Source organism: Pteropus medius, unplaced genomic scaffold (genome assembly GCF_902729225.1).
Source record: "Pteropus medius unplaced genomic scaffold, Ma_sr-lr_union100, whole genome shotgun sequence".
NCBI lineage: Eukaryota > Metazoa > Chordata > Mammalia > Chiroptera > Pteropodidae > Pteropus > Pteropus medius.
The window spans coordinates 3,955,934-3,975,831 of NW_024345479.1; the positions used below are offsets into that span (position 1 = coordinate 3,955,934).

General features: G+C 32.9%; 1 protein-coding gene across 1 annotated transcript in view; it reads right to left on the minus strand.

Annotated features, from left to right (window-relative positions):
• SKAP1 (src kinase associated phosphoprotein 1) overlaps nucleotides 1-19,898 on the minus strand; it is a 245,162-nt gene that overhangs the window by 166,261 nt on the left and 59,003 nt on the right. Inside the window, exon 4 of the mRNA XM_039873716.1 lies at nucleotides 15,100-15,216. Within this exon, the coding sequence (XP_039729650.1) occupies nucleotides 15,100-15,216 (117 nt within the window). The remainder of the gene's footprint in view (nucleotides 1-15,099; nucleotides 15,217-19,898) is intronic.

The window sequence follows — 19,898 nt, forward strand, 5'->3', positions numbered from 1 at the left end:
GGTGCTCAGTTTCTTCATCTGTAAGATGGAAATATAATACCTACACTGCACAGTAGTAATGATGATTATAGATAATATATGTAAAACACTACGTCTGGCATATGGTAGGCATTCCATAAATTTAATATAGAAAGCGGGTAGTATTAATTCACCTTACAGCATGCAGTATTCAGCATAGTTAGATGCTAAATGATTGTTGCTGTTGGTAATGAAGGACAGGCTAGTAAATCTTTTATAGGATGGTGTTATGCATTGTTTAAACACTTCTCCCTAAACAGGCTTTCTCTGGTATTCCTAGAATGCAGCTAAACTAAGGTTTTTCTCTATGGTATATTATCAATTCCATTCATAAGAGTTCTCTTAAATTTATATGATATAGGACGAAAATTGAGTATTCACGATTCATCAGACAGGCTTTAATTTACCATTACTCAGTAGTTTTTACTACTATAAAAGCATTTATGGAGTTGAATGCTGGATTGGAACTGCAAAGACTGGCATACTAAACTGTCACCATCACTGCCACCAAGCAAGGCTGCAGCTTAAAATTTTGCCTGGACAGCAACTTTGAAATTTCTGCCTTCAGAGCATAATCCAAAAATCACTTTTTTTTTTTCCTATTTTAAAACAGAGATGAAATTCATGCATGAGAAATTGGAGAGTTAGGGGAAGAAGGGAAGCATTTTGCATCCTCAGACCCTCTTATACATTCATACAGCCAGGAGAAGGGCAAATGAGAACCGAGTCTCTCCTGCTTCTAGTAGTTGGTATACCCTAAGTGACAGCACATTTCAAGAAGTTGTTCTATTTGCTTGAGTTGTTTTGTTCCTTCATCTGCTAGAATGCTTGTGGGAGCGGGGGGAGGGGCGTCTTTCTAAAATATCCTTGGGGAGGAAGTGGAGAGTAGTGAATCACCAATTTAGCATCCAGACATTCCCCAGGAAAAAAAAAAGAGAGAGAGAGAGAAAAAAAGAGTGACCAAGTAACCAAATAAAGAGAGCTATGACTTCAATAACCGGGATTATCCCATGGCAAGGATTCTGTTACCGTTGAGCACGATTCCTTTATCTCTCAGAGACAATCAACCTTTAGCCAGAGGAGTGTAACCTTAAAACCTCATAACTCAATTTAACATAGTGTTAAAGTTTGGGGGAATATTTGTCAGTGCTGGAGCTGATATAATCAGTCTGAGGGACCCTAGAACAAAGAGCAGTGGGTGAAGAACATGTCACCTCGGTGCACATTTGTTTCCTTGATGAACAAGGAGCTATTAGCTGCAGAGAAAGCATTATCTAGGTGAAGAATGATGCCGATTGTTTTAGCTGCTTCTCCTGAAATTGTGGAGTAGAACATAGGGTCCCAGTGAGTTAAGGAGCAGTTTTTGTTACTGTGCTTTTAAAGATTTTTTTTTTTTTGAATTAAGTTTAATTTAGGAGGATATATAGACACATAGCTCTTCTTCAACAGCAACCAGAAATCAATTTGAGACATCGATCTCTTTTTAACCTCTGCTCCTAACTCATTAAATCAAAAAGTTTTAAAATATGCAATCTTATATATAAGACTTTTAAAAAGTCTAGTTGAGTTAAACATTAGCTCTTACACAAAATTCAAGAAGAACTAGTTAAAACATCTAAGAAAGGAGATAATATATTCACTGAGCATGTGGCTTTTTGAAGGGACAGGTACTCTCTTCAAAATTTAATTCTCAATAAATTGTAAACTTTGTGAACTTCTATATAAAATATTTCTAAATTTATCTTCCCAATAAACTTGTTTAGCACTTTGAATCTCTTCATATTGTTTTAAATTAATCATTTCACTTACTAACTCTAAGTGGAAATGTAATCTATAAGGCATTTTTAAAAATCATCTTATAATTTTAGTTTGTTTTTAAAAAACTATAAATATTTTTAAAATTACATTTATTATTTTAAAAAAATGTTTCTTTAATTATACCATTCAGAAGTTCATTATATAATCACAGCTTTGAATAACCGATAACATTTATAAAAGAATAACAATATTAACTCTTCTCTGAATACAGGTTTTCTGGCTTTAGATGTAAAATTTTAATCTTACTTTTGCTGAATAGGCTTATTTTTATCATTTCTTTTTACATGTTCTCTGGATATGCTAGATTATGGCCTGATAATTTAAGTTAGCATCTTAGAAATCCAGGAAGTTTCCTATAACAAACTCATTAAAATGTATTTCAGAATCTGACTCAGACCACAACATAAAATATCCGCTTTTATCATTTAAAAAATGACCAGCATATTTCATTTTAAAAGGATAGTAAAAGTTTCTTAATCAAATACTTCTCAGGGATTTTTTACCACATGGATTTACAGCAAACCTGCTATATCTGCCAGGCCAGTAAACCTGCCAGCCCACCTCAGTCAATACCTCACATCGAGATGCCATGTTTTAAAAATCTTCCTGATCGGGTAAATATTATAGGATATATTCTTTTCTAACCCTGAAGATATAGCTTTCATGGAGACATTTATGAGAGCTAAAAGGATTGAGGGGAAAAATAAAACCTATACTGCTTTTTGGGTTTTTAAAAGTTTCTTTATTGGAATTTCAATAATTCATTTAGCAGAGTGTGCAAAAATTTCCCAGAAATCTTTTCTTAATTTTACACCTCTGTCATATATTGAAAATCATACCCAGCATACTCTTAGATCACTTGGACTGAAAAACAGAGTATGTTAGAATTACTGGGAGTGATAACTTGGGTAAGAGTTTAAAAAACATTCCAGCTAAATCAAACAGAATTCAGATTTTGCCTACTATATATAGGAAAAGTAAACTTAAAGTTGTGAAACTTTTTACCTAGGCCTGGCTTCTAGATCAGGATTTCTGTAAGTTCTGTGTAGTGATTCATACTGTAACAGTCATAACTGCAATATATATAGTATACCACACTGTAACAATCATAAGAGAACTGTAAAATGTGCCCTAATTACTAACTCAACTGTTACAATTTACCAAATCACCACTTGTGCAATTCCAGTGGTTTCCTCTTAACTAAACTCTTCAAACACACAAAAAGAATATAAGAAACAATAAAAATGCTGAAAGAAAGTCACCACCAGATATAAAAGTAAACATTCTAAAAGTTTATAAATTTATGTCCCCATTTATTTTTGCTAGATCCATTTAATGGGGTCACCTAGCTTTCCTAACCGAACTGGAATTAATATAGACTTTTCCAACGTTTGTTCTAAATTTCTTTGCACCAAATATGCAAAGTCATTCATGTATGTACTTTCCTCTCTCAATTAGATAAAGTTGGGATTTCTTATGTAGCTGAAAAATGTTTTTCCACTGGTAAGGCAAACTATATGTATTGTCTCTTAACACGAAATAAAACATCTTTTTAAAAAGTTAATATAGAGATAAATTATATTACAATTTGATAATTTATGAAACAAATATAAAAGCAGTAAGAAGTCTTTTTTTTTTTTTTTAGCAGGATTTAAACAAGTTAAAAAAGCAGTGGAAAGTTTTTGCTGTTTGGCTACTTTTTAATGTGTCTCATCCTAAATGAAAGGGGAATTTTAACGAATTCATGATTAAGAGGAAACACTTAAAAATAACACTATCAAATTTAAATAAATGTGTTAGTTTTGAAGATGCAAACATGCAAAAGATTCCACATGAGCTTGCTGAATTGCCCTTGTACTCTTTAGGAAAATTCAGAAAGATTCTTGCTTTATAGCTAAAGGCATGTGCATATGCAGAGCAAGAAAGAAGTAATCTGCCTTACTTTCAGTGATATGATGAAGAAAATAATAATAATTTATAAGACACTTAACAAGACCTCAGATGTAGTTTCCTAGGAAAATCTCTTCTATCCCATACTCTAACAACAATCATGACACTTCAACAGATCCTCTTACACCTCCTTAGAACTACAAAAGTCAAACTGTGCAGACAATTTCTATATTATACTGTTATTAACTGTAACCATTCAAGAATTTGGTTATTATCATTTCCCTAATTTTAATGCTAAAATAAAGAATACAAACACTTAAACTAATTAATAAATTTGAGTTAATATTGTTCCAAAATGAATCTTTTCCTCACAACCAAGTAAAGACATATCTCTAAGTAAGAAAGCTACATTTCAGAGAGCTTTGTGTAAATACATATTCCTAATTTAAAATCAATAGTCAAAGAATGTATATCCAAGAGCAGTCACAATTTTTTGCTGACCAAACCGACTGATATATACATTGCAGTAAATAGCACAGGTATAATAACTAAGGGCCATTTTCTGCTCTTCATTCATATAACAATGTTCCAAAGTTTTTATGAAAGTCCACAGTTTAGTTGGTCTCATGAAAAATGTAGCCTTTTCATGAAAAAAAAATCTGATCCAGCATTTTCCTGAGAAACCTGACATAGATCAAGAAACTAGGGTATATAAGATCATCTAACCTGATTACAGATAAATCTCAAAAATGGTATGTCAAATCATTCTTTTTTAAAAGGTGTAAAAATCAGGCTATTCCTATGAAGATCCTAAATGCTTTGTTATTAAATTTCCTCTTCAGGTTTGTTAAATTTTGTCTTCACATGTCTAGAAGAATTTCAATACTAAAAATTAATAAATGGCTGAGATTAAAATTTTATTCACATATCTTAATGGAGAAGCACATAAAGTAAATTAATTTCCATATTTTTTTAAAAAATAATAATTATCTCTTCAAGTGGGGGAGAAAAAGAATCAGTCAAAATTACCAATTTTTTACTTAATATTTAAATCATTACAATATTCTCATTCATTTCGCGTGTGACCAATCCCTTTTTATTTTGCTTTGCCATGCCCATGCCACTCTTCTCTTGCAATTCCTCACTTCATGTAATAGTCAATGTTCCCTTTTGGAAAAAATTAATATTAAAAAAGCATGGTCTCAAGTTTATTTCCAGAATTCTCAGAATTGCTAAATAGGACTCCATATTTTCATTAAAATGTGACTTGAGCATAAAGGCAATTTACCTTAACCATTCTTCAAGTTTTTGTAGTAGCTTTAAAACAAAACTACTTAGGGACAATGTCTAATTTTAATCTCTTTCTGGATTGTTATGTAAGGCATATTAAAATTGTCACTTTTCATTGGTTCTTTTCTAAAGACCGACTATTCTAAAACACAAGTGTAACTTTTAGTGGTCTTCTAGAAAAGCAAACAATTTTGTGCTACCTGTAGAAATATTTTTCCATAGAAATACACATGAACTCATTTGCACACCAGTTCAGTCTTCCCTTCGACTGTTTGCTACTTACTAGATCTTTATGAATATTTGAAAGGCATCTACCATGGAAAGAATGCTACAAGAATAAATTAGGGTAAAATTAATACGTTATAGGAGATACAGAATATCTGTTAAAATCTATTAGAAATGCTAACCGTATCCATTTATAATGGCAAAGAAAAAAAATACCTGTAAGTTTGGTTTAAAATTCATATCCAAGTGTCCCTTATTTACCTGTTTAGAAATAGAAAACCCTTAAGATCTGGTTTTATTTTATTTGTCCTCCTCCTGACTCGTGTAATAAGAATATACTGAAATGATGGTTGTAAGAAAGTAATATTTTTTTGTTTTCAGGGCATTATAAAATAAAAGAACAGAAGTTTCTTAGATATGAATGTGTGCACTTGTAAATAAATAAATATATATAATTTTTTAGTTTTTTAATTTATTTTCATGTGCTCACATGTTGAGAACTTAAATATCTTAGCCTTCCTCTTCAACTAAAAAACAATCCAGTAAAGCCTCAATGTAGTATTTTCTTTTACCACAAGAGGGGGCTAGAGAATTCTGATCGCTTCTAAGGTCTATAAAACCCTCTTAACTGCTACTTTATAGACATTCAATTACAACAGGCCATAATACATTAAGTCATTAAAATACACATATATCCCAACATATGCCAAAGCAAGCACTACAATGGTGTGCCTGCCAGATGATCGCAACACCAACATCAAATAAACACTCAGGCATCTTCTAGTGGTTTATATGAGATTTTACACTTTAGCACTTCCTTCCCCAAAAGGCAGCTCTCCTGGTTAGGTGATCCCCTTGGAATGGAAAATATCAAGGAGTGTTATAAAATACCCAAGGACCGGAGAGTATGACAGGGGCAGAGTGAGGTAAGGATTAAGAGAACTGAAATTTATGTAGTTTGGAAAAGTGAAGACTCTGGGGATAAATGTTCACCGTCTTTAAACACCTTCTAAAGGTAACAATATAAATGAATTAGGGGAATTATTCAGTCTCAGAAGATGGTATAGAAAAGAGCAATGGCCTGAAACTAAGGAAGGAAAAGTTTAGGTTAGACATGAAGAATAAATTAGTAATAATAGTTGGGCGGGAAAGATGTCCTGCAAAGGAAGGATACAAAGCACAATTGCTGTATTTGATAATTAATTAAATGAGATATTAGTAAGAATGATGGGAATTCATTAGAAAGGCTAGATTAGATAACTCAAGTGATTTTTTTTCCTCTAAGCTGCGACACTCTCTAGGCCCAACTACGTTCTTGGGCATTCATAAATGTCTTTCAATGATGATAATGATCATTTATAGAGAGGAGCATTCATGAACCCAGTTAACCCTATGTTTCATTAATTAAAATAAAATCTGGAGTATTATTATGAAATAAAATAATTATAAAAGTAACCACAACAACAACAATGTTTATCTTTCAGAGCATTCCATTAAAATATACTATACTATATAAGCTATATCCTAACAGTGTACAGAAATGGGTCTGCAAATTGGATAAGGGTTCAATTTTTCCATGAAGGAACAACTCCCTTGTAAATCCCAATTTTACAAGTCAGAGAAACCACTCTGTATAATCTTTCTTTTTCCACTAGACTAGTGTATCTGGGCTTAAGCTACTTAGGGCACAACATAAAAAAAGGCTTTCACTTAAAGTCAGAAAGGAAATACAGAGCATAAGTGTAAGATAGTTTGTGAATTCAACAATCTTTTCCTAGTAGACCACAATATTCTTATTGAACAGGTGGTTCAGCATTGTTTTAAACAGCATTATTAATATTCACCTTTTATTTGAAAAGTTAGAGTTCTAAGATAGGCTAAAAGAATTTATGGCTATACAAAAAAAAATCACCAAAGCATGAAGAGTTGAAAATATAGAAAGAGTATAAATATACACTTATAATTTATATAAATTAAGTATATGTATCTCTATACTTGGCCCAAAAATTCTTCAACAAAATTCTTTCATATTTAAATGAATATTAAACTCCGATGTAAAAAATGGTCAACAGTGTTAGAGCTTGAGGAAGGATGGTCCGGTGGTTAAAATCACACCTAAGAATCTAGAATTCTAGAACTTTAGACATGACTGCCCCAGGTAAGGTAGTAACTCTCAGGTAGTCCAGTGTTTATCTAGCAGGCAGCTCTATGTTTAATTACAGTGCATTTATGGATTCTAAGAACAAGGTAATTAAACACAGTATATAAGATATTCTAATAAACAAAGATGTATAACCCCTCCCCACCTCTGATTTATTTATATATCACTCAGATAAATATATTACATTAGAAACCAAAACATTGCATATCATTTTATCACCACTGTAATGACCACACTAACACCTTCAATAATCACATATGAAAACTTTCATATTACTATTAAATTTGTTGACTAGTTTAGAATTTGGAGAGAAACAAAAAATACTTGAGGCAGCATGAAAAAGCTTAATCTCATTTGCCAAGTCACTCACTTAAAAATCAACTATTTGCTCTTTTAAAAGGCCACTGTTATTTCACTACTAATTGTAGTGGAAGCTCAATAAATGTTTGACCTTTCAAAGAATGAACTTTTTGCTCATACTCCCAGTCTGGAATAGACATCTAAAAACATTTTGGCTACAGTACAGTCCAAATATTATCTTGACTTTCTTCCAAACTGCTGCAAATCCAACCAATAGGTTTTCTTCTGCAAACTCTGTTCCTGATAATCAGCACTTGATTATGTACCATGCACTTTGTTGTGGGAGTGTCTAATCTTCACACTAAGATTATTTACTCATTAGATTATGTACCCACTAAGGAATTAGACCTTATTCCTCTTTGTATCCTTCGAACAGCCTGTAAACTCATGATTGAATAAGAGCATTCCATACAGCTATTCAATAACTAACTCTTCATTGGCAGTATATTAAAATCCGTAACATAGACAAAAAGGCCAAAAAAGATAACTAATTAGTTCTATGTCAAATAAATTTTGGGATTTATTTTATGTTATTCGTAATTTTAATTGTTAGCATTTATGAAGCCCTTTGAAATTTTTTATAGAATGTACTGCTCCCAAATATGTCTGGGAAGAGGATAAGAACATATATAGATAGGCCAGAGAGACACAGGTGTTTGAAGAACTTGACTGAAACTTTTGAGAAATAGATTAAGAGCCACGATCTGGCCTCCTGCAAAGCTGTTTGGGTCTGCCCTGAAAAGCACGCTGAGATCATGCAGGTGAAGCGAGGTATATCGTGTCGGTGGGGGAGGCCACTTCTAGGGAGGTGATCTTGGTTTCTGTACTGGCTGTTGTGCTAGCCATAGGGCCTAGGCACTTAGCCTCTAAAATTTAGTTTCCTCTTCGATAAAACAGAGATTAGATTAGGTGATTACCAAGTCGCTTCCAGCTCTAAAATGGCATGATTCTATGTAAAAACTTGGGTTAAATTTGCAAAGAATTTGTTTGAGTGAAAGAAGCATTATGGAAGATATCCAGCCATCAACACATGTGAGAGTGCTTTACCGGGCACTAAACAGAAGGTTAGAGTTTAAACACGCACCAACAGCCCAACATGCTGGGCTGCAGAATGAAAAATGGGTAGTTCATAGACAGATAATTGTTATTGTTTTTTTATTCTTCACAAAACATGTATAATCCTTGGTAATCATTTGTTTAAGTTATATAAATTACTGTCAACTTTGAAACCCAGTTTGTCATCTTCATCTGTGATTTATACCAGACTATATAAACGACATGATGTCTTCGATCTAATAAAACATTCATCTTCATGAAGGAGGCCACTGCAATCCTGAGTGACAGCTTACTTACCCTTATCACAGTTAACTCAACATTGAGTCCTTAATTTCTCACAATGACCTGAAATCTGATGTACTCACCTGAAGCCAACAGAAACTTTTTCAGAAATCCACCATGCTCACAAAAGTATGTGTTTTACAGTAGAATTCATTCTTTCGCCCCAAAACACAGAATGGAAACAAGTTTTGTGTTCTTCCACAATGTATACTCTAAACACACACACATAACTCCCATTATGGCTGACAGGAGTCATGTGCCTTTATTAAAGAAAAATATATCTCTGAGCAACAAACATGAAAGCAACTGCGTGAAGAATAAAAAAAAATGAGATAAATGCTTGTTTGAATATATGTATGTATGCACATAATGCTTATTTCTATATTTATATATGGATAGATTATCTTGAGTCACTTCCATTATTTCCATATCAGAATAAAAAGGAACTAAAAACTTTAAATACATTCACATAGTTTATGTCATTAAACACACACACACACACACACACACACACACACGAAGAAAGTACTGGGCTTGACTCCACCAGTATGAAGAAGGAAGCAAATGGCTCACTGCTTTTAGGCCATTAACTCTTTTAACCTACGAGGTACCAGTGACTTTAACAGGTCTGTGGGTGCTATAAGTTGACTTAGATCGAAAAACTAGCTTAATAACTGAAAGTTCTAGGGATAGGAGTCCAGCTAAGTAGAGGGAAACTTTTTAAACAGAGCTCTGTATGAATATCTAATAACATGACCTTGAAAATGTAAAACAAAACATGGAAAAATGAATAAATCTACCATTTTAAATTGGAGATTTTAATACAATCCTTTCAGCAGATGAAAGAAAAGCTAGGATATAAAAGATCTGAAGAATACTATTTACAAGTATAAAGATAATATAAGTGTATTCAATAAATACTTTGGGGGCACTCTTAGCCCATAACCATAAACTGATCATTACCAGGCCACAAAAGAAGTCTCAGTTAAGTCCAAAGACTAGATAATATAGACTATGTTCTTAGAATATAATGTAATAAAATTAGAATTCTGCAGGTTTAATAATCTCTAGAAGCTAAAACAGAATAAATTAAAAACAAAACCAGGAAAAAAACTACAACATACACAAATGCTTCTAAATAACCCATAGGTTAAAAAGGATATCATAAAAGAAATTACAAAATATTTAGAATGGAATTATGAATTATAATAAAAGTAATACATGTCAAATTTTATAAGATGCAGTTAAAGTAGAATTTAGAGGATAATTTTTAGCTTTGAATACATTTATTTTTTAAATGAACATTATATTCAGTGGAATAAAAGCAATAAAGAGAATAAGATGTAAAGTCCTTAAGGGCAGGTGTTTCAAAGGACAAATATTCAGCTAATCAGGGTTCTTCAAAAAGCAGTAGCTTTAGAATCAATTAGAATTTAATCCTCACCCCCACCCCCATGGATTAGATATGTCATCCTTGGCCAAGTCACTGAATTTCTTTAAACCTCCATTTCTTTACCTGTAAAATGGGAATGACAGTATTTTTTTCTCTGAGCTAGTTTGAGAATTAAATGAGATAATTCATGAAAAGCACTTAGTACAGCATAGTAAGTGCTCAATAAATGAGTCCTATTACTAGATGAGAAACATTAATTCCAGCAACAAAAATCTAATCAATAAATTAAACTTTCATTTTTATTTTACAATAGTAGAATAGTTTTAAAAATATTCTTCCTCCTATTAGGAAAGATATTAAAACAATATCTTCTTCCTATTATTATTACAGAAATAAAACACAATGATCAACAAAAGCTAGTCTATTGTTATTCATAATATTAAATCCACAACTACTATTCAGAACCAAATGAAAGCAGAGAAATGTAAAAAAGAAAAATGCTAAAAATAAAGCCATAAAAATCTGATTCTCTTCGTTTTCAAAATATTCTGTGTTTTTCAATGTACCTTTTAGAAAACGCATGGAGTCAAAAATGGCCACTAATAAAATTGATCAACAACAGGCTCTTCACTTATTCATTATTACTCTTCTCTAAAGATGGTTGCAAGTCTTCTCCAGTTCTATTTTTCATTTTGCTGGAGAATAAGAACCTTCTCTAACCTTCAACATCCTGATGTAAAAATAAGCTTTAGAAACATTCTTTCTCATTTCTTTCCAGATATCTCTTTTCTATTCATTCATTCTCTTTTCCTTAATTAGAAATGTAAAAATATATAGTACATAATAAACAATACATTATTACAGATTTTAGGTTTCCTCTCCTATAAAATAATTTTTTCTTTTTCCTCCAGAAGGAGTCACTATACCCTGTTTATAGAATGATCACTTTTCCCAACCCTTCTTTCAAAAAATGTATATATATGTACATAGGGGTTCTTTATTATACTAATAAAAAAATAAGTTTACAGACACATTAAAATCCATTGTACATTTTGAAAATACACTGTATATATTTGAAAGCAATCAGATCTTGAGCTTCATAGCTGACTGACTCTTATAAAGTTACTGTATTTAGCATTTCATACTAAATTTTTTTTCTTTCAGAATGGTAGGAACTGTGCCTCCCTAGGTTTGGAAATCTAAATGTCATTACTTGTTAGCAAGTTTTCATTCCCAGTGGTGAGGCTATGTGTTTGTTCGTGGGTGTCTCTTTCCTGCCGTTCTTGGGTTGAGGGCATTTACAAAGGAGAAGGAGAAGAAATTGTGAGTAGGTAACAACATGCTCTCGTTTTTATGCATGGTTTAGCCTGTAACCTTGATTTTCATTTTTTGCTGTACACCTGGCCAAGTTTCTATATTCTTCTAGATCTCTTTGTAGTTTTCACAAAAGCATGTCCCAAACACGACACGCACCGTGGTTATTGCTTTTCATCACTGAAGTTACGGGTGGATGGGTCAGACCATGTGTCCTTTTATAATTGTACGTTTAGGACATTACTCTGGCTGGAGGTAGAAGGCAACAAAGCTGAAATATTTGAACAGTGACCTTTCATTATCTAATAAAGATAAAATTCCAAAAGCCTAAAATAATATTACTACCAAGGAAGTTAAAAAACATCTTTTCTTCCTGAAGGACGGCCTTAGCTATCTCACCAGCAACTGAAGACACTGACTTTATATTTATTTGTCTACTTATTAATAGCGTGTTTTCCCAATGAGGGTAAGCTCCATGACAGCAGGGACTGTGTCTGACTTTTTACTGCATATTTCACTTACAGCTTAGTACAGTGCCTTGTTATTACCGTATAATCTCTGAATAAGTATTTGTTAAAATAATGAATAAGTAGTGTGTCAAGTGTTACTATTCTCTATAATGGTAAAATCTAGCTAAGCAGGCTATAAATTTTACTTAAAATTTTAACATCTTCCTAACCTCTTTAATTTTGCAGGAAATGTATATATCTTTATTTTTTCAGAGGAAGGAAACAAACATTTATTGTGCTCATTATGCATCACATACTTAGGCACATTCCAGATTCGGTGCTTTATGGAACCTCATATTTAAATATTATCTCATCATCCTACAATCAAATTTTTCACACATAAACAAGTCTATTCTTATCTCTACCATTGATATTGTCACTTTGGGAATTCTTTTAACTTTTATGCACAGGACTAAAAATATAAATCTATTAAGGAAGAATTTCCTATTGCTAATACGGTTAACTCTTCTCTTATGGGGAACCATTATAGAGTAAAACTTCCCACTTTGGAATTTTCCAGATAATAGATTTACCTCTTTTGACATTTATTTAAAAAAAAAAAATTTCAGCTTCTTAATAAAAATATTTTTAAACATACTATGTGTACCTGTATGGCCTTAACCAAAGTGTTTGGAACATGAATCCACCTTTTTTGAATAACTCAGACAAGGACAATTATAAGGAGAGTAGAGTGTTCAAGAGCAGAAGTCTAGAACCAGACTGTGTAGGTATAAATCCTGGCACTGTTACTTACTAGCTGTGGGATCTAAGATAAGTTACCTTCCCTTGGTCTCCGTTTCCTTACCTGCAAAATGAAGACAATTCTAACATCTACCTCTTAGGGCTATTCTGAGGATTAAATGATGATTTGTGCAAACTGCTTAGGACATAGATACAAGGCACACAGTAAGTGCTCAATAAATGTTAGCTAAAAAGTTTTACTTTATTAAGCTCTTAAAGGTGAGCTTGGGCTATTTCTCTTTACAATACAATACAGCCCCAGACTGCTATGTTTTTTGAGTTCCTATATAAATTTTGTCTTATTTATAGATTCTGTTTCCTATATAAATTTTTAATTGTTTTCCTGTTTCTTATCCCAATGTTATTTCATTATACCTCAAATCATGCCTTTACAATATCCCTTCTTCCAATTTTACGCTTCCCTCTACTGTGGGCTGTGAAATCAAAATGTTGTCATGGTTAGAAATTTCTAAGATGAGGAACCCCCAGTGAGGGCCTCTGGGGCTTTCCCAAGAATAAGGTACATAAGTGTTAACACAGGACTCAGGAACATCTATGTCTACTTACTGCTCTTTCTGGTTTACTTACTGTGTTTTCAGCTATGTTTGGTAAAGTTGGAAATACCAAATAAATGACTTAAGGATTAATGAAGGACTATTGTTCTAATTCTGTCAAGCATTAGATTAATGAAAAACAAATGAAAGGCTTTTTAAAAATGTTTTGCACTGTTAATTTTCTATAATTATTAATCAGCTACCAATGTAATTATTAAGCTCTCAAGCCAACGTTTTTAGTGTAATACCTGAACCAATACACAGATCTCACATTACCAATATACAGATCTCACAATTTCTAAAACTTGGGTATTACTAATTGTGCTAGTATACAAGTTCAAGCAAAATAAAATACTTCTGTGTGACAGAATCCATAGTTCGCCTGTGGAGGTTATCAATTCAATGAAAGGGAAAAACTATAAATTGCCAAAAAGGCAAAGCAGAATAAAAATTAATGGATAAATTAAAAAGAGAAGAAAACATAGGGGTTAAGAACTCTTAGAAAACGCCAGACTCATACGGAAATTTGGAAGAAAAATAAATTGAAAGATTACAGACTAATAAAAAGAAATAAGGAATAATTCACCAACTTTACTCTTAATCCCTAAGTGAATAATATGCTTCCAATTTAGAACTCAGTTTAGTAGCTTCTCTACCTTTCTCCCCCATTGCAAAGGCACAAGAGAGACTTTGATAAGATAACCGTGTGCATCAATGATCAAACCTTCTGTTCAAGTGGCCAGATGCCAGAAGAGGCACAGTAAATCCCTTCCCTTGGGATATCTGAGTCTGAGCCAGCAACTGGCAGCCACCAGGCCAAAATTTTTATATTCATGTATCGTAAAAATTCATGTATATTTTGCATTCTACCTTATTACATTCCAGTGTGTTTTTAATATAAAATAATATTTATAACAGTTGAATTATTAAACTCCTCTCATTCCCAAATCTTTAAGTTAAATTGACGCTCCAGATTTGTCATGTGGTTCTTGTGACTTACCTTAAACAACACCAATATGATCAGGGGTATGTGAGAAGCATGGGTAAAAATGATACCTTACTATAATATAATAAGCGCACAAATTTAAAATAATCCACAATAAGTCAATAATCCAATAATTATTAAATGAAAGATCTAATTCTCATCCAACTCAGTGAAGTTAAGAAATCTGAAAGAATGGTAAATTAGGCCTGGAAACTTAAAATGCTCTCTTAGCTTTTGAGCTACAGTTATTATAAAAAGATCAATAATGATGCCTTCCTGCTCCAATATGGAATTAGTGTTTTCCTAAATACATTAACCAGAAGTATTGAATTACCTAGGAGGATCAGCCCCGCAATGAAACAAATAGTTGTCCTTTGTAAACTAGTGATTACCAATACAGAGAATCCACTGAAGACTGCTTGATTCAAATGACAAAGGGCGATGACACCAGGATAAAAAATAATAAAGTATGATGACCTAAAATCCAGAAAGATGACACTCACCCTCATCTTGATAATCTGACAAAAAAGGTGCATCTGATGTGAGAGAAGGGCCATGAGTTCCACTGTGATTATCATCGGAGCTGTCCTGTCCAAGGTAATTTTCAGCTTGGTCTCCCCCTGAAGGACAAAAGAGAAAAATAAGGTCATATTTTGGGCATCTTTATAAAGGTCTTTGTATATTTCTTTTGCTATTCACAAACATACACAAAAAAGATATAGCTTTTACTTGATGGATATGGATGGCCATTCTCTATAACATACGTAAAACAGATAGGTGAAAAAACCAACTTACCTGGAAATTTTCCACTCAACTAACTCTCTAACTAGAACTTAGAAACTGTTAGCTTAGAGTGGGGGGAACTCTTAACCACCAGAGAGAAATTTCTCCATCATACTTAAAATGAAAACATAGCTGTATAAATATGTATGCCTCTTTCTCTTTACATTTCCAAATGAAATAGAATAAATTACAAAAAGGATTAAATTTCTATATGTAATATGATGTAGCAAGGTCAATATTCTTTCCTGTTCTGAAAAATAAGAGAAGTAAAAATAGAGAGAATCTGGACTTTGCTGGATTCTATTCCAATTTCAATCACTACTTGTTTTGTAATCTTAAGAAAGTTCTCTACTTATAATTCTAGTTTACAGCCTAGGCAACCAACCTCTCAGGGATTCTAAAAGCCCTAAGAAGGTAATATTTGTTCTGTAAAATGGCTTTGATGAAAGGTAATGTATATACAATACTGAATTATGCAATTAAAACAATGCTAATCTCTTTTGGGTGTTTTCAACATACATTGGATTGTATTTTGTAGAAGTGGGCTATGCTATTATAATACTTTAAAAGGTTCAGACGGAAGATGTTAGCTCATTCAGAAACCGGAAGAAAAGGCTCTGCATTGTAAATGGCTTTCCTTAAAATCCCCCAAACAGAGGTACAGTCTGCTGATAAAAGGACACCAACAGCTGCTCAGTTCATTTCCCAAACATGAAAAGGGGATTTTCAACTGAATTTAATATTATCTCAAATACTAATTTCCAAAGGAAATCACCAATGCTAATCTCAGTAAACATTGTAGAGTTTTGGCCCTGGATTGCAACTAGGGAGCAGTGAAACCAAACAACCTACATAGAATCTGTATTGCCTCACTTTAAAGGTTTATTTCCTACAATTAAACTAGAAGGATAGGGAGGATATAAAAGTATAAAGAGAATGGCTGTAGCCTTCTCTTTCTATAAATTAGATATCTAGACTCTTCTATGACCAATGGTAGGTGGATGTCCATAACTGAGTTGAACACCTGCAGATATAGAATTTTAGAAATAAACTGTGGATTTTATTGTGGAGAAGAAAAATTTTAAAAACAAAACACTTCACAGAACAGTTGCTGGCCAGAAGAAATGCTCTCCTTTATTAGGTTACTGATCAGGATACAAAGCTTATAGTTATGCTTAAAGTATCACTGTAAAATTTCCATTATAATCAGAAAAATTCTCAAATACTAGACTGAGGGTCAAAGTATTCAAACTTTGCAGCACTGCAAAGCCACTAAAATTATATTATCAACATGATCTAAATGGACTGCCTGCCAGGAGACCTGAAACTGAGCTGTAAAGTTAAAGCAATTTAAAAAATTTGAGCCAAACCAAAATCTATTTATTAAAAAAAGTAGTTTGAGTTGCCACACAAAATTTAACATTTGTATGATATACTAAACATTATATTTCAACATCTAGACTCAAAGTTTTCTGCTTGCTTCAGGAATTTGACAAATCTACTCTTACACATTCTAGCATGCCAGGTTTGTTTTTTTTTTAAAATAAGCAAATCAGCATAGGCTTTGCTTTGTTTTGCTCTTTTTTAATGAGCTTTTTATCTTGGAATAATTTTAGATTTATTTAAGTATTTTAAAGATAGTACAGAGAGTTCCTGTATACCCTTTATCCAGTTTTTCCCAGTCAATTCATACATAACTAGGGTACATCTGTCAAAGCCAAGAAATTAACATTAGTACGTCACTGTTAACTAAATGAAAGACTTTATTTGGATTTCCCCAATTTTTCCACTGATTTTTTTTTTTCTTGTTCCAGGAGCTACTCCAATTATATTTAGACCTTGTATTTTTAAAATCTCACCCAAAATATGTACATGGATTTGGCATTTCCATGTGACTCCTATGGTTTTTGAACATAGTTACCCAAGGTGAGCTTTTAACAGCCAAATACGAGACCATGCCTCCGTAAAGCATTTAGCAACAAAGGTACACAATCCAACGCAGCAAAAGGAGCTGAGATCAGTACTAAAAGTGGTTGCAGTGGGGGAAACATTTGCAAATATGTTTTACATCCAAGCATAATTAGTTCCTGATGATGGAAATGGTGCTATAAGTGTCTTCAGTGTCATATCAAGTGGCCCAACTCTCTTGGGCACATATCGAAAAAAACCTTTAACACTATCTGAATAGACACTCCCGTGTAATTAAAATGATTACAACTACTCAGGATGCATGGGTGAAAAGTTTTATAGAAGAACCAGCAATTACCGTCGTCATTTTGGATTTGTTTAAGTTTAGAACATCATTTTTCCTTAAAACATAACTGCAAGTGATCTTTGGATTCATCTACAGCTCTGACAGTCACAGTTCCAAGTGGCCACTACTATAGTCCAGTGGGATCAGACATAAATGATCACAAACTATAGTGACAGACATTTCCACTCAGCAGCTCCACAATTAGGGCTCAGAATTCCATCTACTTAGCGTGGCTTTCTCACAAGCAAGAACCCTTGCCACTAGAGACACACTTTCCCATTGCAACTTGCTCAGAATCAATATATTTCTATACAGATATATATTCTAACACATAATATCTCCATTAATCACATCCACTGCCTCCAGTGCCTTCTCTTTGTATTTCTAAACAAGATTTGGGGGAACTATATCAAGGGTTCACCTGCTATTAGCTGGTAATTTGCTCCTCTATCCTAAGTGTCATAAGAATTGGGCACTAGATACACTCCTTAGTATATTCAATGTCAGGTTCTCCACTGCGTATTGTGCTGAGGGGCCTATAAGAGGAATATTTCTCTACTGTTCTTTCCTGAGAGTCAAACTCAATTTCATTCATGCTCCGCAGAGTGATAAGTTGGGAATTTCGGAGAGTTGGGGCAGAAAGATAAAGCAGCTTTGTGTCAGGTGTAAGGTAATTATTTGCTAGGGTTTCTGTGCTATTTGTTTTTATTCCCTGTGTTTTCATTAACAGTTAATGAGTTTTCCCCCCTTAATTCTAAAACAATAGCTTGGCCACTAGAAGTTGGCTTTTTATGCCATAGATTCAACCAGCTGTGGCTGCTCCATAAACTTTATGGAGAAGTGAATTAAACTGCTAAAAACTTTCATTTCCTAATTCAATTCTAAATAAAACAGGGGAAAAAATGAACCATGATGATGTTCCCCTAGTAACTATTTTGACTCATAGCAAACCCATTTGATCCTGAACTTGCAGGTACTATTTAGGGACAAAAACAGGCCATAATGACAATTTTACCAAAGAAATGAGAAAGAAATGAAAAAAGACAGTTTAACCATTAAAAAAACAAAACAAGCGAGACTAACAAATAACAGATGAAATAAATATATGTTTGCTTATTCAATATGTAAAGGCTCAATGGTTTTTTAATGTTAGTATAAAGTCATCTTTTACTTCTCTTCTAATTAATGGTGAGCTATATTATAAAGGCTTTATTTACATCTGTAATCAACTGTTTATATGGTATGGTTCAAAATTTTATAGAGTTTGCTATTACTTCATCAAGTATTTTTAGATAATATAAAGAAATTGAAATTAATGTAAAATTGTCTGTAATTTTTGGTTTTTGTTTTTATTCTTGCCGTTGGAAGGGAACACATGATTTCTGACTCTATTTAATATTTAAGAACCCATGAGACATACAGCTCCCCCTTTAAACTAATAAGTCCTAAATAAAATGCTATAAATAAAGCTCCCTGATCCAAATCCAGTTAGTTTTCATGCTTGATAGCATTAATATTGCCAGATTTTCACAGACCAATTTAATAGTCATACAGTTCTCAAAGCTGAACTGTGGCAAGATTAGCAAAACTACAGCTTATTATTCCTTATTGCAACCATTTACCTAATTTTTTGAAAATAACACCCACAAAAGAAATATGCTGGGTACATATGTGCCCATATATGTGAAATGTTACTCACATGTAAATATATTATGGAACGCATCTGCAATACCAAAGCTAAAGTTCTGTCAACACTTCCACTATAAATTACATACTCTTTTGCACAAATTCATGCATTAGAAAATGTATGGTATTCCCACAGAACATCTTAGAGGCTTCACCAGTTTCTAAATATCCATTTGGATTTGCGCGGTTAGTTCTTGTGATTAATCCACACGTAGTGAAGGTCTCAAATTCTTCTCTGTTCTATATAGTCTGACTTCCTGCCCTTCTTTTTTTTTTTCTCCTACATCTAGCCATAACTCAATGTATAAATATTCTTTTTCCCCCCAAGGCCCTGGCAGTGAGTATAATAGTACTGAATGTCATTAAGTCTACAGAATAAATGATGGGCCAGGTAAAGAAAGTTTCCATTTATCATTCTTTTAAAAAGTTGCTCCAACTAGATCTTGAATGTACAAGAAATACATTGAGCCTAAAACTGTTTTTTAACTTAGAATACTGTTTACTAATCGTATAATCATGCTAGGAATAACAGATTTCTTAAGAATCTTTATGAATGCCATTTGCAGAGAGTAGCACAGT